The sequence below is a fragment of the Mugil cephalus genome, chromosome 15 (genome assembly GCF_022458985.1).
Source record: "Mugil cephalus isolate CIBA_MC_2020 chromosome 15, CIBA_Mcephalus_1.1, whole genome shotgun sequence".
In the NCBI taxonomy this organism is placed as follows: Eukaryota; Metazoa; Chordata; class Actinopteri; order Mugiliformes; family Mugilidae; genus Mugil; species Mugil cephalus.
The window spans coordinates 19,405,965-19,429,595 of record NC_061784.1 but is presented as its reverse complement, the minus strand read 5'-3'; the positions used below and the strand labels follow the sequence as shown (position 1 = coordinate 19,429,595).

At 40.5% G+C, this 23,631-nt stretch overlaps 1 protein-coding gene across 2 annotated transcripts; it reads right to left on the bottom strand.

The window, feature by feature from the left end:
• Positions 1-1,537: 1,537 nt before the first annotated feature.
• On the bottom strand, positions 1,538-22,750 carry trim37 (tripartite motif containing 37). Of its 2 annotated transcripts, XM_047606383.1 has the most exons (26): positions 22,508-22,750; positions 22,148-22,216; positions 21,358-21,425; positions 21,158-21,259; positions 20,923-20,963; positions 20,454-20,570; positions 19,438-19,525; positions 19,219-19,341; positions 18,233-18,356; positions 16,486-16,553; positions 14,709-14,833; positions 14,492-14,542; positions 13,789-13,870; positions 13,600-13,676; positions 12,838-13,017; positions 11,605-11,719; positions 11,241-11,432; positions 10,959-11,092; positions 10,778-10,860; positions 7,715-7,939; positions 6,028-6,336; positions 5,392-5,556; positions 3,816-4,044; positions 3,632-3,723; positions 2,939-3,049; positions 1,538-2,244 (listed from the first exon to the last, which is right to left on the bottom strand). In XM_047606383.1, exons 3-26 carry the CDS (start codon positions 21,397-21,399, stop codon positions 2,198-2,200), a joined length of 2,922 nt encoding a protein of 973 aa, XP_047462339.1. In that variant the 5' UTR covers positions 21,400-21,425; positions 22,148-22,216; positions 22,508-22,750; the 3' UTR covers positions 1,538-2,197. The 2 variants fall into 2 exon arrangements, with proteins under 2 accessions (XP_047462339.1, XP_047462338.1); XM_047606382.1 differs by lacking the exon at positions 22,148-22,216.
• Positions 22,751-23,631: the final 881 nt, after the last annotated feature.

Below are 23,631 nucleotides of genomic sequence, written 5' to 3'. Positions count from 1 at the left end.
CATTGTAGTTTTGTGTCTGTTGTTGTGCATCTCATTTTATTCTCTGTCTTTCTGGGTCATTTTGTGTTTGCTTTCAACCAATTTGTGTCTTTTTGTTGCAGTTTTTAAAAAAAAATCAGGTTTTAGGTCTGTTTTCAGTTTTATCTTTGTGATCAGTTTTGTGCGTTTTGATGCTTGTGAGTTTTCCAAGTTACATTTTCTTGATTTTACTATCATTGTGTCCATTTTTGTTTTCAGTCGCTTTGTTTCCATTAACCTCATGTTGTTTTACGGCTCTTTGTGGTTGTTGTGTATGTGTTTTCATGTTGTGTCTCTGGTTTTGAGCGTCCATATTTTATACAGAGTTTCGTAGATGTCTTTTTTTATTTTGGTCTCCATAATTACCACTACTTTAATTTCCTTTAATCTTAGAAAACCATCCCCAATCCAAATGTGACGGATGACACAAGACAGAGCTCAATTCATGTATCATAAAACATTTTATTACACCAAAAAAAAAAAAAAGGGGGGGGGTGGGGGGAAATGTAGACGTCAAATAATACACAGTGCATCTCAGGAAACATTCAGAACAAAAGCAGCTTCTGACACAAATAAGAGAAAAGGTTTAGTAAATGTGGAGCGTTGCGGCTGCAGGTTCCTGCGTCTCGGAGAAGCAACATGCAGCGACGAGAAGAGGAAAAAGTCGTACAAACGAGCCGGAGGTTCCTTCTCCTTCAGTCCTTCAGCCTTTAAAGCCATGCACGTTCAGGCACATGTAGAGCAAACACTCACAGTAACACGTATATTACACATATCATTTATATATATATATATATATATTTACAATGTAAACTCTATGATAGAGGTGTGCGACATATTAACACGATTAAGGTTAAACTGCTCTGAAATGTTTCCTCCCAGTGCCGTAAAAAGATTCGTAGCAGCCTTCGACTTGAGCGCGTTTAAGGTCAGTTCACTTGAATCTGTTCAAATAATAAGAAACGAAACAAATCAAATATTCCACAGCTTGTTTTTGTTGATCCAAACTATGTAAATACTATTCATCTATGGGTGGAATAATAATTTAACAGCTATTTAATCAATATTAAGATATTCTAATCTTTATTTCTCTGTGTTTTAGAAGTTGTTTTTGTAACTTTTCACTCTTTGTGGACATTTAATATATCAAATTAAATGGTGGGAATATAATTGGTGCATTAATCAATAACAGACTAAGATCATTTGTAGATTTGGACACTTGATTTGGGTAAACGGACGCTTTAAATACGCTTTTTTTGCAGCTCTAGAATCAAACCAATAACGATACACAGGAAAAATTCACAAAAAAAATGCAGGGATTAGTTCTGATAACTTTAGCGTTTAGTAGGATGAAGCTGTAGTGGAATGTGAGTAGCACCGATCTTCCCATCCAAACCCAGACTGCTCCTCCAGATGAATAAAAGTGTGCATACAGGACGGGTGGGAGGGTGTTTGTGTAGCGGAGCATCAATCTACTGCCCACAGGCTTCAGCGTAGCAGCGGCTTTTTTTCCATCACGCATCTGATCCAGATCATTTAGCCTTTTCAAATGCAAATAAAATAAAATGCGTCCAAGAGGGAAGACATTTACATAAATTAGAAGAAAAGCTGGCGGTTCGACGATTTACGCTGCCGACACGTCGCAGCGTCTCCAGAGCCGAGCGTTTGATTAGTGAAGCTCAGACTCTGTACCTGTACGACTGTGTGAACCGGGTACAGACTCATTAACTCATTTATTCTGGAGGTGAAATAGAAACAGAATCAGATTTGGAAAATAAAATAAATAAACGAGCCCTGAACGTATTTAGTGATTGAGTCAGTACAAATAATTTCCCTCTGATGTTTTTACTGAACTGACCATGAAGAAACTATTGAGAATCAACACTGAATGAGGAAAATGTAACATGAGACTGTGACGTTGCTTCTCTTAAAGAGACAGTTTCACCGTATTTACAGATAGAAATACTGTGCAATCACCTGGATATGTTATTATTAAATATTAGTTATTACTATTATTATTATTATTGGTCATAATCAACTCTCTCCAGGTTCAGCCTGTTGCATCGGTTTCATCTTGAGCTCATGCGGTTTTTCAAAGCAGTTTCTACTCTAGACATCTGAGTAACTAACGCGCGCGTGTGCGTCGTCTCCAGGTGAAAGCTGATTGGCTCAGGGGGAATCACCTGTCGGCCGGTAGATTCATGTCGTCGGAGAGAAGCTGATCTCCTGGAAGGAGGAAGAAGAGAAATGAAGAAATGACACGATAAAAGTCTCTTATAGCAAAAAATAACAATATCAGCTTCTTTCATTTCTTTCACTCCTCGTTATGATTCAAATCAGAAATTATGCAAATATGAATTCACATTTTCTCGCCCGATTTAAAAATAAACTAGGAAATAAATCCCATAAATCTCATAAATCATAAATGAATCACTTTGTCCACACTGTTGTGATCATTTGAGGTTTGTACGTTTGGATAAAGTTGAACATAATTGAGCTGAGGAGTAAAATATTTTCCTCAGGAGCTTTAAGGTTGGTTAATTATTTACTGAATCCAAACTCTTTTAGCAGCTGTTTAATTTATTTTTACTGTTTAAAAAGCCTGTAAAATTTGGAGGAAACTAATTTGAATAAAAGTTCCTGCTATAAAATAAAGACACTCAGTTGCTGTTGGAGTTTTGTTCGTTCTTCTAGGAAACTGATGAATGTTGCTTCTTAAAAACTTCACAGGAAACATCTTTGGGGAATTTGTGCAGAGAATGAAAGAAGGATAAAAACGAGAAACAAAAGTGGTGAAAGAGGAGGAGAAGAGTCTGTAGCGTTAAAACTAGCTAACCGCTATTAAAACTGAAGAAGAAGAAGGAAGGAGGAGGAGGAGGAGGAGGAAGAAGACGACACAGGAGGAGGAGGTGTTGGTCACCTGTGCAGGGAGGAGTGTGGTTGTCGTAGCGAGAGTTGTTGCTCTGCAGAGCTTCGTCCTCGGTGTCGCTGTCGCTGCTCGTCGCCGCCACCAGGACAGACGTCGAATGATCTGTGGACGAATCGATGGAGGAAAACCTTCAGCAACCAAAGACTCAGGACCGGTACTACACCCTCTACACTACAACGGGCTAAAAACACCAAATGTAACAAAACAATAGTGAATCGATAGCAGCATGTGAAAGAAATGATTAGTTTAAAACGCCCTCTGAAAGACAAGCGGCTTTAAATGTTTGTTCTGGTGTTTATGCCGATTACTAAGCAGGTAGAGCGGCGCTTTACACCCCTCAGACTTTTCTACATTTCTGCAAAGAGATGACACAACTAAAGTTTACGGAAGTGTACGATGACACAGACCTCAGCAAAAAAAAGATCTGGAAAAGGATTAAAAACCATCTCTAAAGAGTCTGGACAGATTATGAACAAATGGAGGAGATTTAAAATGAGCGTCGTCCTGCACAGACGTAACCGACCAACAACAATCAGCCCAAAAGAAAGATGAATAATTATAGTCTGCAGGTCCAAAAAACTGTATTTCTACAGAGAGGAAACATTAATTTTAAAAACACCCAGCGATTAGAGTGCTCCTCTGTCCTGGAGATGAAATAATATTCATTCATTCAGTGGAACAAACCTTCAATGGACTGTGGTTGAGCAGAAGGAGCCTCCAGCAAAGACTGATGGGAGTTTCCTAAGCTCTCAGATTCACAGTCCAACATGGCCGCCCTGCGACAGGAACAGATGTTACCAGACACATTTAAGTAGAATAACACGGCTTCAGCTTTTAATCAGCGAGGTGAGGTGAGTCTGAGACGCACCCTAGTCCCCGGCTGACACAGTTCTTGCTGGCAGTCAGGTAACTGGATCCTCCCAAGGTGAAGATGTCGTCTCTGGATCCTGAGAACTGCTGCTGCTGCTGCTGCTGCTGCTGCTGCTGCTGCTGCTGCTGCTGCTGCTGCTGCTGCTTGGAGGTGGAGGCCTGGTCTGATGAGGTGGAGCCGAGGGAAACCAGGGGCCCCTGGAGCCCGTCAGCCTTCAGCAGGACTCCTGGAGAAGAGACGACAAGCAAACGAGCAAAGTGACGCGATGCTCGTTTCTGCTGGGTGGGTCCTGAGCCCATATGGTAAAAACAGACTAAACACAACTTCCTACAACAAGTAGTGGAAACTGAAATGTGTTGTTTGGAATATTGACAGTCGCAGTGAGAAGAGTGTGAGAGGAGGAGGAGTGTGCGGCGCTAAAAACGAACGGTAGCTCGTCGCAGATCGACCACTTACTAGACGATCAGGAACTATTTAAAGTGACGCTGCAGCAGAACAGGAGAAGGAGTAAAGTCAGATTTTAGTTTCACAATGAAGACAAGTAGATGTATCACGTACAGACCTAACACTTCCACCAACCCTCCTGGTGTTTTATTAAGGACTCTAACAAAACAAACGTGCTTAAAAGCTGCTTTAATCATCTAATCGATATGTTGTTTGAACACATTGATTCGGCTGAAGTCGTGCGCAGCGATAAATTCTCAGGAAATGTGCCTGACTGCAGCTTTATTGTGTGTTAGAGCTCGTTATCTGTGGCTTTTACAACCTTCACACTTACGGTTTTGGTTCATATTCACATGTGAACCATAGAGGGTTTGCACTGATGTCACTGCTGCACGAGGCCACGCCCCCATGAGAGGCGAAAACATGGTGAAATGTAGCAGTAAATACAGAGAGACGGGAAAAATGTGGATTATCAGATCAAATTAAGGACAATTGGACTCAATAATGATTCATATGAACTAGTATAGATTTGGAAAAGTGGATTAGCCTCAGGTTCAGTTAGTTTTAGGCCATTTCAGTTACGATAAATGTAGCTAAATAAAAGATGCTAACGCTAAGAGCTTTACTGAGAAGTAACGTCAGCCATATGATACTGTAACATTAAAATTTATTGTTGGAACTGAAATAGTTACTGTCGGCCATAACACACAAACCACAAACTGATCTACAAACAGCCCTGCAGAACGTAACTTAAGAAGTAACTTAAGGTTTGACTTCATCAAAAAAATACAGCATAAATTAATATAACCTGACACTAAATATGAACCACAACACCAGGTTTCTGTGCAATAATGCAGCAGTAATGCAGTGATCCATTAACTTCTCTTTTCTTTGGCAGATATCTGTAAAAAATAAATCTTCTTTTCACATGTATTGGTGGAGCCAACTGCAAAACAGCTCTTCACTTTTATTAATTTTACAATTTAGATGCTATTAAAGCCTATGATTCAAGCTAATGCTGCCAATCTCCATGTTCAACTCTCACTTTTTGCCGTAACCATGGAGACTTCTCATGCTGTGACATCACGTCCACACCCTCTACGCTGCTATAAGTTAGAAAACCACGAACCCTCTGCTCCTGCCATGACGTCTTTAGGGTGAAGACCGAGCTCCACGGCAGCTTCAGCTCCTCTCAGGTCTTTATTATCCATCTCCTCTGGACTCCTCCTCTTCACCACCAGAGAACTGCTGCTGCCGCCGCCGCTGTCCAGGACGGGGGACAGAGACTTCCTGGCTGCACGCAAGACAAAGGAAACATAAATAGTCAGAAATATATATATATATATATGTGGGAAGTCCTGGGAGAGTCTCTGAATGAAGCCTTCCTTAGTGTCTCAGGCTAAAAACACACAGAGAAAACTCCGGTTACTGTTTGTGACAAGGATTTACTCACAGAAAATAATAATAAACAGCCTCTAAAAGACTGAGCTCACTTTGTTTCTTTCGTCTGGAAATAATCTGCAGATGGTCCAAGAATTAAAAGCTGAGTGAAAACATAATAATAATATGGAAAAGTTATGCGTGGTCTCATCCTAATACAATAACTTTTCCACCAGCCAAGGTTTCTGTGTAACAACAAGTGGTTTCTAATAAAAAAATACTTGAAAAAGGAGAATCATTGGACTTATATCTACTACAGCTAATGCTTCTGTTCGGAGGAAACTTAATCTGCGTTTCTGCTTCATGGAGAAACCCTGACCCTCACCGGGGCGGCAGGGCCTGGACCGAGCTGCGGCCGCTCTCCCCACCAGGTCCAGCTCGCCGGGCTTACGACAGGCCGACAGCTCCGGGTCCCCGAGGTGAGACGGCATCTCCTCGGCGCCGAAGGCCCCCGACGGGCCGGGCCTGGGCTCCCCGGACCCCCGGGCCTCCAGCACTTGGCTCTTGACGTCGGACATCTTGCTGCGGACCTCGGCCATCTGGGCCTTGAGGCGGATCAGGACCCTGGAGTCCGGAGCCGACCGCCGGACCACCTGAGGCCGCCGCTCCCGCTCCTTCCTCGTGTGGGGGTGGACTGAAGAGACGGGAGAGAGCGGGGACGTGGAAATGAGGACGGACGTAGGAGACGTTTTAGGCTAAATGATAGAAACTGAATATTATAACAGTCATGAAGTGTTACAGCAGGTCTGTTACATCAGAATGTATCTGTTTGTTCCTAATGAATGAACTGAGTTCGGTTAAGTTTGATCTTAAAGTTGAACTTTAAAAGCACAGAAAGTTCTTTTATCTTTTATTGTTTGTTCCAGCTTAAACTTCTCTGATCTGAGCAAAGGTTTATCGTCTGAGCTGCACCTCACAAACCATCTGGTAGCAGCCTTCGTCCCTTTTTATGAGTTCTGTCAGAGGTGGAGCACATAGTTCATGTAGGACTTTGTTAGATAACGAATGCCTGTTTAAAAAGCTTAAAATGATCAAAGCTGACAAAAATCAGTCTAGTTATTGTTTCTATTCATCGACGAAGCATCAATGTCAAGTTGTAAAATCATTCTCTGAACATTGGACGTGGACTGAGATATAATCTACCATCGATCTCACACGACAAGTATCTGTTAACGATTAGACATTAGTTCTTATTGATGTTCCTATTTAAACTCCTCACCAGACGGGAAGAAGCTACATGAATGAGGCGTCTTCAAGAAATTCTACAAGTCAAGTTACCTTTCTTCTTCTTCGTTTTTGTAAACTACACATCTAAAAAGGCTAAATTCTGTATATAAAAGGCCGATGCCGATGCATAATGAGATTAGCAGGATCTTTATTTTGCCACAGAGTTTGTTTCTGTTGCATGTTATTTAAATTAGTTTATTTTTGTCATCTATTCAACACTTTACGTACTCATAAAAATATTAAATCATCATTGAATACAATGTTTTGATGATTTTTCTTGCTCGCCCTGGTGTGTTTCTGTGTCACTTAGTGAATTTCCACCTCAACAGGAGGTGATAATCATCAGTATTAGAGTTTGAGGGCAGATAATTTTAACCAGAAATAACTGTTCAGTGCAACAAATACAATAATATGAAGAGGTTTATTTTAAGACTTTAGTCAGACGTTTGTTATATGTTATCAGACTTATAAGTTTGTTTTTACGTTGGCCTTATTCATTTCTGTAGCTGTAGTTCTGTGAATAGTTTTATTATTGTTGATCTGCTAAACCACTTGAGAAAAATGTGAAAAATAAACAAAATTAAATTAAAAAACATATTCGTTTACTCTTGGATCTCAGAGGCAGAGCGTATTTAAAAGATAAATCTATAGTTGCTGCTGGGCTTGTGATCGTTTAAAGAGATTTTCTTTTATTGCGGACGAGCCCTGAGTGTCGGTTTGAGTATTGATTCTCAGTTTAGCCGGAATGATTTGTTGTCGGTCGAGTCGAGCGTGTTTTTACGGACCCTGGCTGTGCAGGAGAGACACCGGAGGCCGAGGCTGGAGCCCCCACAGGGTCTCCACGCTGCTGCGCTCCTTCAGGTCCAGCAGCTGGATCAGGATGACCGGGTCGATCTCCAGGAGGCTGTTGCCGCCCGGACCGACGGCGCCGCCTCCGGGTGCTGCTCCGCCGCTGGTGCCACTACGACCAGAAGAAGACGCGCTGTGCAGAGGACACACACTGGACCCACCTGCAGATCAGGTTTTTTATTATTAGTATTATTATTATTAAGTCGAGCACATGTGCAGCTTTTAAATGGTAAAGATATACACTGATCAGCCAAAACATTAAAACCACTGACGGGAGAAGTAAATAACTTTGATCATCTTTTGACAATTCAGTGTTCTACTTGGAAACTTTTAGACCTGGTATTCATTCATGTGGATGTTACTTAGACATGTAGCACCCACCTAGACCAGACCAGGTGCCCCCCACCCTTATAGAAATGACACTCGTTTATGGCAGCAGGAACAAAGACACAGACACAAAAACAACTCAAGGAACAACTCAAAAAAAACATGAAGGAAAGTACAAGGTGTTGATTTGGCCTCCGAATTCACTAGATCCTAAACTGATCTAGTATCTGTGGGATGACCCATAGAGGACCCTCCCCTCAACCCATAGGACCAAAAAGCCCCCCCCACCACCAAACGTTAGGTTTAAACGTTAAGTCAAGTCATGCTTGTGTCTGTGCTGCTTTCGTGAGGCTAAACTCAGCTTTAATACAACAATACCGACATGTAAAAATAACAATACGTGCAGCAACATTTTTCTCAGCTTCACTCTGACACACATCCCCCTCACACACACACGCACACACACATGTACACATACAGGCACAAAGTGTTTCTATATCAGCCGGCTGCTACGGGTACAGAGCACCAACAGTGACTCATCCTCTTCAAGCCTTTTCAACACCAACACAGTCAAACACGCTGAAGGAGCGAGTTTTGGGGGCCTCACTATGGTCCACTTATACAACACAAACACATTCAAATACTGTCTTTTATTTGCCTCGAGTGAAGAGAGAAGAGAGGGAAACTACACAATATAATCCCTTTAATTACACGATTGCGTTAATGTGAGATGTCTAGTGTTTAGAGCATCACGGGAGATTAGGGTTTGTTTCTTTTAGACGTCTGCTCAGTCAGGTGTGTTATCGTACTGATGGAAATACACTACATAGTGATGGTAAAGGTGGGAAAAAAAAAGTGCACACTGACGTCTCGTGTCCACACGCACACATTTGCAGCCACAACAATAAAACCACCAACCGGAGAAGAGATTTATGTGGATGTTTCTTTGACAAACCACCTGAACATTGTTACAGAACAAGCACGCAACCGTGAAAACAGCAAATAGGTGTTTCTCGCATCCTGGTGCTTCCCAGAAAAAAAATGCACTCAGACATCGTTTACATGCAACGGAGAAAGTCGAATAACTGAAAGTGAATGTCCTCCTCCTCCACACTAGGTGGCGATATGCATCTTTTCAGCAGGTTAATACGACCCCTTTTCAGTTTGACCTATTACGTCATGTAATAAACAGCTGGAGTAGTTCATGCAGCAGACCGGCAACAACAAGATGGATAATAGTTCAGCTTTTTTAATCTCGTACATAATGTGTGCGCTACTTATGGTGCAGGTAAGATGGCGCCATCCCTTCTTCTTCTTCTTCTTCTTCTGCGACCGGTTTTCTTGGATGTTTTTGTTCCGGGGTCAGTTGTGGAGCATGTGCACATGAGTTGTCAGTTAAAAGTCTGATTAAAGCGTATGCATGCTGGAAAAAAAGATTTTTCAATTACATTATCTGGGTGTCTTAATCGGACAAGGAGAACTCTGACGTTTTTGCATGCACTTTAGTTGTCTAGTTAAAGTCAGATTAAGGCAATCTGCACATGCATGTAAACGTACTGACTGACAATGACGAGGAGTGATCACAAATATTCCGATTATTGTTTCATTGTTATTTAATATTGGACCTGAAATAGTTACTGTCGACCTTAACTACGTTAAAACAACAACATCGACACACTTATTGGACAGCCCTCCAGAACGTAACTTAAGAAGTAACTTAAGGTTTGACGTATCTTAACTTAAGTGTTGAATATCACGTGAACCACAACACCAGGTTTCTGTGCCTGGATTCCAGTTGTTTCTTAGTAACACAGCGATCCATTTACGTCTCTTTTCTTTGGCAGTCGGAGACATCTGTAAAAATATATCTGACTGCTTTTAAAATCTGTTGGTTCAGTCAATCGCACAACAAATACTGACTTTTTTTAAAAATTAATTTTACAATTTAGACGCTATTAAAGCCTATGATTCTAACTAATGCTGCTAATCTCCTGGCTGGCTGTGACATCATGTACATAAACTCTATTTAAACCTCAACTAGTCTCTCAGAGCTGAAGAAGCCACTTGGACGAGCAGCGAAACGTCTTCAAGAAATTCTACAAGTCCAACTGACTTTCTTTTAACACCTTTTAGAGAACCATGAGAACCTTCACAGACGAAACAAACCGTGTGTTATCAGAACCAGCATCAACCTTTTAACTGAATCTTAAGCTGCAGCAGCTCGTCTCGTGGATCAGACCATTTACCGTTGTTACTGATCTCTGCAGACAAGGAACCGTCCACAAGAGCCTGAGTGTTGGAGACTCTCCAACTAAGTCGTCAACCTGTCTGCCGACAAAGTCTCTTAAATCCTTCCACTTGTCTGTTTTTCTTTACTTCTAACATCAACTTTGAGGACTAAATGCTAAATGTGCTGCACAATACATCCCACAAATAGAAAGATTGCAGAAGAGCAAATTAAAATAATCTCCAGCAAAGTCTTTTGTAAAATAGAAGTGTAAATGTGGCCACAGAAATACTCTTCAAGACAAACACACAGAGTTCAACACCACGCACAAAAAAACAAAACAAATTGTGGGCTGCTTGGAAGTGAGACTGTGCAGACCCTCGAGGAGGAAAAAAAAAAAAATGTCAACAGTGGAAGAAATGTGGGAGCCAGTTTTAAATTTTACCTGTGGCTCCAGCCAAGTCATCAGGAAGTTCTCCTTCCTCGGTGTCCAGGTTGCCGATGAAGTCCACATCATTCTCCCCAGACCTATGCAAACACAAATATTTTAATGTTTAAATTCATGCTGCACACTTTGAGGAGGATACTAATGTACTGATAAAAAGACCGTCGGCAACTCCACTCACATGGTTTCCTCGTCTATGTCGTTCTCCTCCGTGTTGCTGGTGGCTGTGGAGCTGGCGGAGGTGCTGCTCCCATCCAGCGGGTTCACCTCCTCCTCTGTGAGACAGTCCACCTCCAAGTCCCCGTCCGACAGATCCTGAGCAAAACACGGACACCGTCACCAACCAAGACCAAGAAAGCAAACAAATCACGTCTCAATCTTCTGCATCAGATCCAAAGTGGCACGATAGCTTCGAAATCAGATCCCAGTCAAATACGGACATTGGAGCATGTTCCTCCCTTACATTTGAGTCGTCGTGCTGCGTCCTCTCTTCGTCGTCGCCCTTCTTGGCGTTGCTCAGGGTGGTCTGGATGTCGTCGTCGCTCTTCACCGAGCGAGGGTCTCTCTCCGAGGTGGCGGTGCCCGTCGCCGGCCTCAGGTCCGGGGGCGAGGAGCTGCGCGACGTCTGCCGGCGAAACAGCTCGATGGCCAGTCTCTGGAATCAGAAACATGCGTCACCTCTCTCAGGTTATTCAGGAGAAAACACAGGAAAAATAGAAGCTACCAAACATATAAAAACGAACAAAACAAACACACTTGGATTTAGGTAATAAAGTTTGTAAAATAAATAAATAAATAAATAACACAGACAGACATGAAGCCAGTACCTCTTTGAGGTTGTTGATCTGCTGGATGTAGCCGCTTTGGGCTGATTCCAGCTGGCTGATGTACCAGTACTGATCTCTACACTTCTGGAAGAAAGTAGGTGAGCGAACCTGGTAGCTGTGTAAGACACACACACACGCACACACACACAAAAAAAACACTGTTACTCTACAATACAATACATGCATTGCTGCTTTTGTTTATTTGACTGCCCTGCAAAATATTATCAGATCAAATTAAGGAAAATTTAACTCGACAATGATCCATATGAACTAGTATAGATTTGGAAAAGTGGATTAGCTTCAGTTTCAGTTAGTTTTAGGTCATTTCAGTTCTGATAAATGTAGCTAAATAAAAGATGCTAACGCTAAGAGTTTTACTGAGAGGTAACGTTAGCCATAAAATACTGTAGCGTTAATAGGATGACGAGGAGAGATCGCAAATAATACGTTTATTGTCATTTACTGTTGGAACTGAAATAGTTACTGTCGGCCGTATATACGCCAAAACAACATCCACAAACTTATCTGACAGCCCTGGAGAACGTAACTTAAGAAAAAAAACTTAAGGTCTGAAACCACAGACCAGGTTTCTGTGCCCGGATTCCAGTTGTTTCTTCTCTTTTCTTTTTGCCTTTTTTTTTTAAATAAATTTTTACAATTTAGAAGCTACTAAAGCCTGTGATTCAAACTAATGCTGCTAATCTCCGTGCTCAAACATCGCTTTTTGCCGCTCAGTGGCCGTATCCATGGAGACGTGCATACTCTCTTATCAAAGGTGGCAAGCAAAAAAAAGAAAAACAAGCTTATGCATCCATCAGCTCATACAACAACAAAAAAATATACAAAACAATAATAAAAAAAGTGTACTTATGTGGGATACAGTGTTTTTTTTCCTATAAATCTGGCTAAAACATAATTCTCCTAAACATATCGTACTCACACATCTAAAATAAATCGGGATTATTTTTCAAACAAGGATGTCCTCAGTTTGTTGTATAACAGGGATTGAAACTAAAAATGAAGTTCATCTTCAACACACATATACGCTGCTCTTCACATATCATTTATACCTGCTCACTCCAATCACCAGGGGCAACGTACCACATCTTAACTGTGCACACAAGCACCTCTGACCTACAGGTTTAAAATCAGTGTATCGGTGTGTGTCTGTGTGTGTCTGTGTGTGTCTGTGTGCATCTGTGTGTGTCTGTGTGTGTGTCTGTGTGCGCCTACCGGAGAACCAGTGTGTCGGTCTGCATGTTCAGGTAGCCCTCGCTGGCCAGAAGGTCCAGTCTGAAGAAGCGGTTGTAGCCCCAACATTCACCGACCTCAAAGTCGGAGGCAAACTCCCGAATGATGTTCTTGCTCGGGTCGCTGGAGGCCTGATGGACCATCTCAACGCGGTACTCGTATCTACAAAGATACAACACAACATCAGCGCATAGTGAAAGACCCATGAGAAGTTTTAGAAAACAGAAACATAAACATAAAGAAAGAAAAGGATTTGATCACATCAATCAGTTTTAACTTAGATGTGATTTCTTATTAAACATGGAAACTTGCAGAGAGCTGCATGTGTCAAAGGGAAATATAGGTTTTGTGTTCAGAGGTCCAGATTTAGGATCAGAACTACAGAGTCAGCTAAACTAGAAAAGAGTTCAACCACTTCATGTCTTTTAAAACTACAGATGAGACCAGAACTAATTTTCCAGATTCATCTCTATCAAATCAGGGAAGTCTGACTTCAACTTTTTAAGCTCCTCGACTCCAAGTACTTGTGATAGTTCAATGGGAACTTGATAGTTTAATGAGTATTGAAGCCACTGAATAATTAATGTGTGCTTATTGGAAATGGATAATCTTATTATGTCTGCAAATAAAAAAAAAATAAAAAAACTTTTACCTGCACCATCAGAGAACATTTTAAAAGACTTGAAAGGCAAGTTACTGAAAGAAAAGTCCGCTAATGAAACGTGTTAGTGAAATAATTCCTACTTGGATGTTTCAGGAAGTCCAGAGGAGAGTTCAAGGAACACGGACAGGTAGTTTCCACGAACGACACCATTACCATCCTGAGGAGACACATGACAAGAGTCAGTGACAAACACAAACCAGCTGTTGTTTTTTTTGTTTGTTTTTAATTTATGTTGATTTTAAATAGTGTGGAAACTGCTTCAAACTCACGGGGTAGACTTTAAGTCTCCAGCAGAGGCCAGATATCTGCAGAGGGGGGCTGTAGACGGGGTCAGCGCGCTGCCTCAGGGTGCTACACACACAACAAAAACACACACATATGAACAATACAGTAACAATATTACTATAGGTTATATATCTTAAAACTCATCTCTTCACCACGGCCTCCGATACCTGTAAGTATTTAATTCTGATTTTATTGTTTTGTCCTATTGCATGTTGTTATTTTATTTATTTATTACAAATGTTTCAGGTCTTCATTTATTTTAATTGCATTTATGCCTTGTGCAAGTTGTTATAGCTCTTATTTACTGTCTATGGCTGTTTTAAAGTGCTTTATAAATAAAGTTGGACTGGATTTGAAATCTTTTAACTTGTTATAGACAAGCGAGTAACAGCTGAAGCTCTGCACGTCCTATAAATTGTCTTCATACGTTATGAAGAACTGTTTTTGTGGAAATATTCAAAGAGATTTGTGTTTATGAAATCGTTTTTCTTCTGTGCAAAATAGAGTTTGCACACAAACGACACTAAATCGACTAAATCTAATGACAATAAACATTCAAGGACATGTCTGAAATACTAAAACTATTCTTGCCACCAGTGACTAAAATAAAAACAACTGTCACAAATGTTAGTTAGTTAGTTAGAAGTCCCTTACTTATGTGGCTGAATGCGATTTAAGAGGATTTACCTGAAGTTGACCAGAATAAAAGTGCTGGAGTCATAAGCAGGAACCAGCTCACTGAATAGGATCACATAAAAAAATAAAGAGACATTAATCGCCGCCGTCAGGTTATTCTCTCATAACAATAATGAATGCATGACTCAACAACACCACCACCTACAACAGCATTTATTATTAACGATCATATCTGCTTAATGCATCCCCCCCGATGAGGTCAGATTACCTGGTGAAGTCTGGAGGAACCGGCGTGGTGACGAAGGACTGCATGGGTTTCCGGTGCACCTGCTGGAACATGAGCAGGATCTCTGGACTCTTGGAGATGAGTTCGCTCTTACTGCAGGAGTGAAGCTGTTCAAGAGGGAATTAAAGAAAAACGTCATGGGGTGATTAACAACAAAGACCGAAACAATCATTACCTGCGATTCTATCAGAAGTTTTCGCAAAATAAAAGAGATATTTCTGAAATTTCGATAAAGTACGATTCAATCAATCAGACTTTATTTGTGAAGAACTTCTCATGCAAAAAATAGCACAACGTGCTGCGTACAATAATCCCACCTGAATAATCCCACCGTGAACACGACTTGAAAATTCGTTATGTGGAACAAATAAAACAAGTAAAATGAGATAAATAAATAAATCAAACTTAAGGTCATGATTAAAACAAACACTGTAAAAATTCTCACTATTGAGACAGAAAAATAAACTAAATTTTAAATAGTAAATGAGTAAATAAATAGATAGTTAAGATTCAGTTGGACTTTGTTCCTATTATAATGTTTTTCACGAATTAGCTGTAACTCACGTAAAGTCTCGTCTCGTGATGTCCCATAATTCTCTTTAAATCGCATCATAAGAGACTCCACTTAGAGGAAGACGGACTTCAAATATTACACTTTTATATCGATACGTCTTAAACCTCCTCATGAGAGCATAAAAATGTTTTACCAATATTTGAGAAGATGTTTTTCAGAATGTGGGCGTTTCCATTACTGGAAATCCAATTATGCAGCTCAGCGTGCAACGAATGAATTTATAGTATGAAGGTTGATATCTATGTGTAGGAATGTGTAGGGACGTTCATGTATGTATATCTGGGTAATAAGGTCTGGAAGATCTGAGGTTACAGACGGAGGGGGGACAAAAAAGGACCTATCTGAACCCTCACCAGCTTTGTAGTGTCAGGATTTATTTATTTATTTTTATAGAATTTATGCAAATAAACCATTTATTTTTGTGAACATCTGCTCTCCACCTTATGCTACAGTGCTAATGCAACGTATAACAGTGTGCACCTTTAATAATCTCATTTGCTGGATACTTCACCATCTATAATGATGAATTACACAACTGTAAGCTCTAAAATGTCTCCATACGTCTGTTGTGTTCGACCTCTCTGAACCTGCACTGGCTTTGCAGCATGAGGCGTTTTTCTTAATAGAATTCATGGAAATAAACCCATTAATTTCTGTAACTCTGATGCCTGGTCTCCACTTTGTGTTGCAGCCCCTTGAGTCAGGCCTCAACAGTGTAAACCTTCAACACTCAGCCTCTTAAGAGAGGGAAATGGTGTTGATCCTTTTTACAGCCGCGCTATCTGTAATGACTGGGTTCTGTTGATAATCAGTTTCTAAATTAGGGCATGCACCTTAAAAATATCCGAGTAGGTCTGTTCTATTCAGCGCAGCGCTACTTTGTATCTTCAGACTCTTTCCTCGCAGATAAAACTTCAGCTTCATGAGTCACCACATCGTGCATGACATCCCTTCCCCTGCCTAAGTTGTTAAAAATGAATAAAACATGTATTTTAGAGGAGCGCTTACAGTGAATTCTCACCAGCGCTGCACCAATTACGTAACTGTTTTAGAGTTTAGTGCTGACAGAAGAGCTGCGTGTTCGAGTTAAAACGCGTTATTTGTGTATTCGTTTTTCTGAGATTTGACGTTGACACAGCGAACTGAGAAATGAACGGAGGCTTGAGTCTGCTGTAGACTACCGACCTGATGCTCCACCTCCTGCAGCAGAGACTCCAGCAGCTCCGTCTCCTGGGTCAAGGACGTCTTCTGGCCTGGTGGGGAGGGAGCGCATGGCTATTTTCAGTGTTCTTGTGCTGAATGTCAGACTTGATGGAAGCTGGTGAGCAGGCTGCGTATGTGGGCGCTGCTGAGTGCCAGCGTCCTCTCAGTCAAGATAAATATTTCATGTGCACACTACCCCCCTTTGGCTATAAAAGGGGTGGTGTCTCACAGCTTTCAGCGGCGGAGTCTGAATATTTTTGCGAGGTGGAGGGTCTCAACCTTCAGACACGTTGTAGAGGCAACGTTATCGTGTCTTGGAACAACGAGAGCACTTTCAGACATGGTGACGTAACACAGACGACTTCTTCTTCTTCTGTTATTTGGTTTGTCGTCACACACACACACACACACACGTCCATTCAAATGTCTCTTATCAAGACGTAACATGAGTTGTGATTGATATATGTCCAAATCAATTTTGACGTTTGTTTTGTTGTTTCTTCCAGAGACGTATATTAGAGAGAGAGAGTCTGTCCAACTCAAATCATGGAGCCATGTTTGCTACATCAGAGGGAAGATTCTCCAGTGTAACCCTATGGGGCGGATGTGCTGTGTAGAAATAAATGTCTTATTTTCACCATTAACAGGCCAATAAATGTTTTTGCCGACATGTGTCAATATGAAAAAGGTCCTCACTTATATATCCCAGCCTCTACTTACTTTAAATATCTTAAATGAGCCTGTAAAATGCTTTGTAGCCCAATCACCACATCAGTCATGGAGCTGTGTTTACGTTCTCCTCAGTCTCCAGTTTTCATCCCTTAAATGTCTGAAATTACTAGTGTTATCAAGTTAAACTAGTCTTATTGTTATTTAGTGTTATCATTATAATATTAGCATGCTAGCCATAATAACTTGGGCACGCGGGTTTAATGACGGTAGCTGCCATTTTTCTAAGCCTTTAGTCTAGATAAGTAGTTAGCATAAGGCTAACACAAGGCTAGGTTAACTTCTAACTTAATTCATTTGTAAAGCAGCGTTTTTGAGATGAAGCTTCACATTAATGACAGTATGACTTTATTTTTCCTATATACAATCTTAACAGACGTCAAAGAGAGACACTGACATTGAGAAATCAGTTCTTCCTTTTAATCTTCTGCTCCCAAAACTTTCTCTGTTTTTTGGAAACAGTGGAGCTGTGTTCTCTGTTATTGCCACTTCTCTATAGGTGAATATTGGTTCGATGTATCCAACATGGCGCCCATGAAACATGTGACCAGCTCAGAACCATCAATCAGCGCAGAGAGACAACTCAGACGGTCCAGTCTCTAGTTGGACAGACTCTCTCTAATATACAGCTCTGGTTCTAGTTTTCTGGATATTCATGTAAAGCTTTCCCCACACTATATATTTTCTTGACAGTGATTGTAATCGGATACAACAGCTTAACTACTCTCTATCTCTAATCTGAAGTTTTTGTTCTGTCAGGATGTTTACATGAAAAGTGCTCGTCTGAAAGAGGATAAAGCTTCTTTTAAACACTTTAAACTGTTTATATAAAAGTCTTGAGTTTGCAAAATAACTGTGCTCTCAGCTCTGTTTAGTTTTTTTTTGCCTTATTTACATTAGTGACCATTACTAATATAGCCAACATATAGACAACACTAATAAAAAGAAAGACAAAGACATGCTTTATAAACCCAGACAGTGATGTGTGCAGGAGTCCTACCCATTAGAGTGATGAGCTTGTTCTTCAGCTGATTGTCCAGACGAGCGATCATCATTTCGACAGCGTTTCGTATTTCTCTGACGCGCTCGTCCTTTGCTCCCCTCACGGCCTCAACGTTTCTCTCCTGAACCAACAACAAAAAACAACAAAAAAACAACACACAAATGTTGACTCTGTCCCCATTTCATCAGTTCACAGAAAAACTGAAACACTAACATGCCAGCGCCATCTTGTGGATGCCGACAATACAGCACACGCACGCAGCATAAACTAAATCTGATGTAATTAGGGAATCTGCTGCACACTCACTTAATAATTTAAGGTGTTGTTGAAGTAAATAAGCAAACCTCTGTGAAAGTATTTTTAAAGCTTTACCTTAAGGGAACTTTTGATGAGGGATCCTCTGTTTAATTCTCAGTGAACCTGAACATTTTGAAATGTTTATATTTAACCCCAGCACAACCTCAAAAACTAGTTGTTTTTTCCACTAATCAGAAGTGAACAATTACAAGAAATAGATGTTTTTTTTGTATTAGGAATCAGATACAAATGCAATTTAAGTGAAAACGTAATATAGGAATCAACTTCATTTCATAAAAACACATTTCTGTGTAAAATGTTGCTCTGACATGTTCTTGATATCAGAATTTTAATTTTAAATAGCACTAGAGATATTATTAGATTTAGATTTATTTGCATCTGATATCAAACAGCAGAAACTAATCTTTTATCTGGAGTGGATTATACGTTTACCTCAATGAACAAATTATATTAGTTAAGTTCAAACATGCAATTAACACAACTGTGCAGTTAGAAAAAAAAAGTTTCTGAATCTGACTCCTCAGGAAAAGAACACACATTTTCTTACATGAGAAAAAGCTACAGAACAGAAAGGTTCCTTCTTCTGAACAGCTAACGTAACCAATAAACGTCACAGCCTTTATTTTTGTGTTTCCTGTAGTGAAAAGTGAAAACGCAGCCCTCACCACTTCCTGCACCAGACTGATGAGCTCCATGAGGCGACGGCGAAGCTTGGCAACCTCCTCCTTCACCTTGGTCACATGCTGGTCGTAAATCTCCACCAGAGGCTTGAAGGTGTGACCACCGTGCTGAAATCCACAAAAGAAAAACATGATGCAACCTTTCTTTTATTCAGTCAACTATTACTGTAACGTAGAAATAAAAGAGTAGCAGTAACACGTTACCATGCCTCCCCACAGAGCACACTGGTGGCAGATGCATTTCTTGCAGGTCCAACAGAAAACACTCAGCTTCTCGTGGTGGTTCTCACATCTGCAGAGAATTAATCCGACAACAAAACATGTCAGATAAGGAAAAAAAAAAGCTTTTGTGGTGATGTACTTAAAGAAAAAGCAGGAGAAACAGGAGCATGTACAACCTGATGATGGAGGAGCAGGATAAAATCAAACAGTATGAAGATCAGAGTTACATACTAGGTACTGGAATCTCTTGTTATTTCCTGAAAATACACAAAGACCCCGTCTCCTTTGTTCTTTTCATCTAAACTTAAAGGCTTATTCCCACAAATAATGCTTCACAGAACCAGCACCACAGATACTCTGCTCCTTCAGATTGATGAGGTCCATATTACACAGAATAGTCCCAGTAACTTCATAATTAGTTATTATCACAGTATAAATTGATTAAAGATTTTAAAATAATACATTTTCAGTGTTTTTCCAAACAACGCACATTTTTTGTTGTTAAGGACATTTTAATCTAAGCAGAAGATCAAATGATTTACAGGGTTTATATAATCAAACAAAGTATTCATTTAAAGTCAAATCTGTTACATAACTAATGTGAAGCACAGATGTTGTCAGAACATAATAAACATAATCCAGTTTGTCTTATCGAGACAAAATCCCACAGAGATGGTGACAGTATGACCAGGAAGTTATCAAATCTAACACTTCTTCAGCGCAGGAAGCGTTAATCAATACAAAAGTGTGTGAACTTTGGACTTAGTAGTTTAGACTTCAAGAGGTTCGACAGTCGGAAGGACACAGGACGGCCATTGTGTTATTGAAACAGCTGTCTACTTGATGGCACTCTAGGAAACATTGTCTGGGATAACTGGTTGTCCCTCTGTGAGAGGTGGGGGCAGGAACACATTCAGGTATTTGGACTGTGCTTGCGACTCATGTCGTTTCACTAGAACACATACTAATTAACGCCCAGGGAATGAAATTGTGCTCACTTGTCCTTGTCGTTGTCCTCATGCTTGGTTAGGTTGCAGAGCTGCAGAGTGTCCAGCTGCTGGGTGACTTCTTCTGCCCAGCGACAGTTCACCAGCTCCCTCAGCTGGAGCGGAGCTCTGCGAGCAGAAGAACATACATATTATAAGACCTGACAACATGACATAAAACATAACCAACATAAAGTAGCACAAACTTATTCAAAATGTCACTTGTGGTGGTGTCTCCATCCATCAACGCAGTGGTACAGACCATAGTGAGAATATCATTCTGAGAGCGTCCCTAGATCGATGCCGGCGTTATTAATGTTACTTTTTTGTTCATCTATGACCATGTTGTGCTTTTGTCACTTGTTTTATATTATCAGAGTTGTCACATTAGGCTGTGAGCTTATCAAAGCAAATTCCTGTCCATTGATTGTCCATTATTGAGAATAAATCACTGATTATTTAAAGAAAGGTCAGCACTTACCGACAGTGTGGACACTGGGCTCTCTGCTCTGTCAACCAACGCTGTCAAGCAACAGATTCCAGTTTAAATACAGTTCTGAAATACAACTGAATTGTCTGTAACCGCCCCTGATATGACACTAATATTTTGGCTACTTTCCAAAAAAATCCTAATTAAATTATATAAGGTCGAATACAGAGTGACGCTGCAAAGAAAAAACATGTCTTGTTTGCTGCCTGGTTGTAAAGAAACTCACGCGTATGCAGCTGAAGCAGCAGAGTTTGGAGCAGTGTGGACAGAGACGAGCATCCCTCAGCTTTTCCATGCAGATGAAGCAGCGAAACACCTCGGCGATGCTCTGCAGGTCGACAGAAGAGGGAGTTTTATAACGACTACAGCTGCAGGATTCCCCACAGAGCACCGACAGAACAGAAGTTAAGTCAAACAGAAACACACCTCAACACTTTGTTCGTCCATTTCAGCCAGTTTGAAGTTCATGAACTCAAGGATAAATCAAACAGGTGCTGTAAAAAAAAAAAAAAGAAACATACTGTTACAGAAATCAACTTTAACTGTGCTTCAATCATTTCCAAGGTTCATATTTCTTCCATTTCTCCATGGTTCAGTTCTGATGTTCGCTGTTTTGCAGCTACGCAACACCACAAAAACAAACTATAATGCACTCATAAGTGTTGTGACTCCTTTCTATTGAAACCAGCATTAGCTTTTTCAGCAATTTGAGCCACAGTAGTTGTCACTTTAGCCACTGTCCTCTGCTGACACCCCACAAGATAAACCAGGTAAACCAAGATTAACCAGGGGACTAGCTATCAAGGTCCTCATCAAAGTCTCTCAAATACATCCACAACATCATCCTTGGGGACAAAACTGTTCACCTGCTGTCTGATATATTCATCCACGCGCTTACAAGTCCCAGAACAACCAGGTAAACTAAAGACTTGACTAGTCAGGTCAAATTTGTGGTGCCACTAGTTTCCTTTTCAAGATACTTGAAACTAGCTGCTGTTGTTGTGTCGTGTCATCACTTAGTATCAGTGTCAACTTACCAACATGTTAGTCAATCAAATGAAAACTGTCAACTATTCTGTTATTTTTATAGTTTTACCTTGTCATAGATGGTATGCGTGAATCAAATATACAGTATAGAGTCTAACAACATAATTATCGATTATCATCATCAGACTAATGAAAACAATAACTAGATGCAGCTCCTATTGATACTTACACGTTGTAGCCTGATGGAGAATATGGATGTGAAGTACTCATATTTTTTGGTGATCATATTTGTACGGCTCTTCAAGACAAGACACAGCTATTGGCACTTAAATGCTATAAACTACAGGTTTTTTTTTAGTGCCGTTAGCTCGTAGTCAGAGGCAAACTAGCAGCCAACAGAAGAGGCCCAGCATCACTGCAAAAATTAACCTCTCCGACACTAGTCAGGACGAAAGCTACTATTTATAGGAATATAAACTGTTTGTGTTAGCATACGCGAGCAAGTCACAAATGATTATTATTATTATTTCTGTACATGCTAGTGTGAAGCCTTGATAGCTTGTTGGCATTAGCAGGGTGGCTCACTTACCTCCTCAGACACTCGTCTGTCACACCTGATAAACAGACCGCAGGAAACAAGCTACGTTACATTATATCGTCTCCGGCAGTTTAACCGCCGACAAATAGGACAAATTAAGTCTACGTTAAGATTCAACTGGGTAAAAATTTACACTATGCTCCGACTGGGATGAAAAAAAAAGGCTGAAATTGAAGATGTAGCGGTGTGTAAAGGCTTTATAGAGGCTTCTGTCCCCTAGCAATAACCAATCAGAAGCCTCCTTTTCTTCTTCGCTTGATTTTATTGTGCGCATGCTTGTCACACGGGTTGAGGGTCTTTACCGCCACCTGCAGGCCAAAATCCAGACTCACGGGCATGTTAAAAATGCTGAATTACATTTTATATACTGTACTGTGCGGAAGTTTTAGGTAAGTGAGGGGAAAAAATGCTGTAAACTAAGAATGTTTTGAAAAATATTAATAATGATTGTTTAGATAGATAGATAAATAGATAGATAGATAGATAGATAGATAGATAGATAGATAGATAGATAGATAGATAGATAGATAGATAGATAGATAGATAGATAGATAGATAGATAGATAGATAGATAGATAGATAGATTACTTTATTCATCCCCGAAGGGAAATTAGGTTGTCACTTTATATGTTATTTTTATGAATTTACAAAATGCAAACAAAAGAAAAATATAAGTCACATCAATATTTGGTGTTACAACTCTTTGCCTTCAAACCAGCATCAATCCCTATAAGTACACTTGCACAAATTCAGGGATTTTGTAGGACTGTAGACGCAGTGGTCGGCCAAGGAAACTTAGTGCAGCAGATGAAAAACACATCGAGCCTATTTCCCTTCAAAATCGGAAGATGTCCAGCAGAGCCATCAGCTCAGAACTGGCAGAAACCAGTGGGACCCAGGTTCACCCATCTACTGTCTGAAGAAGTCTGGCCAGAGGAGTGGTCTTCACGGAAGAGTTGCAGCTAAAACGTGGAAACAAGGCCAAGAGACTCCAACACGAAAACATGCAAACTGTGTGTCAGCAAAATGTCAGCAGGTGATCTGGACTGATGAGTCAAAATATGAAATATTTGTCTGTAGCAGAAGGGAGTTTGTTCAGTGAAGGGCTGGAGAGA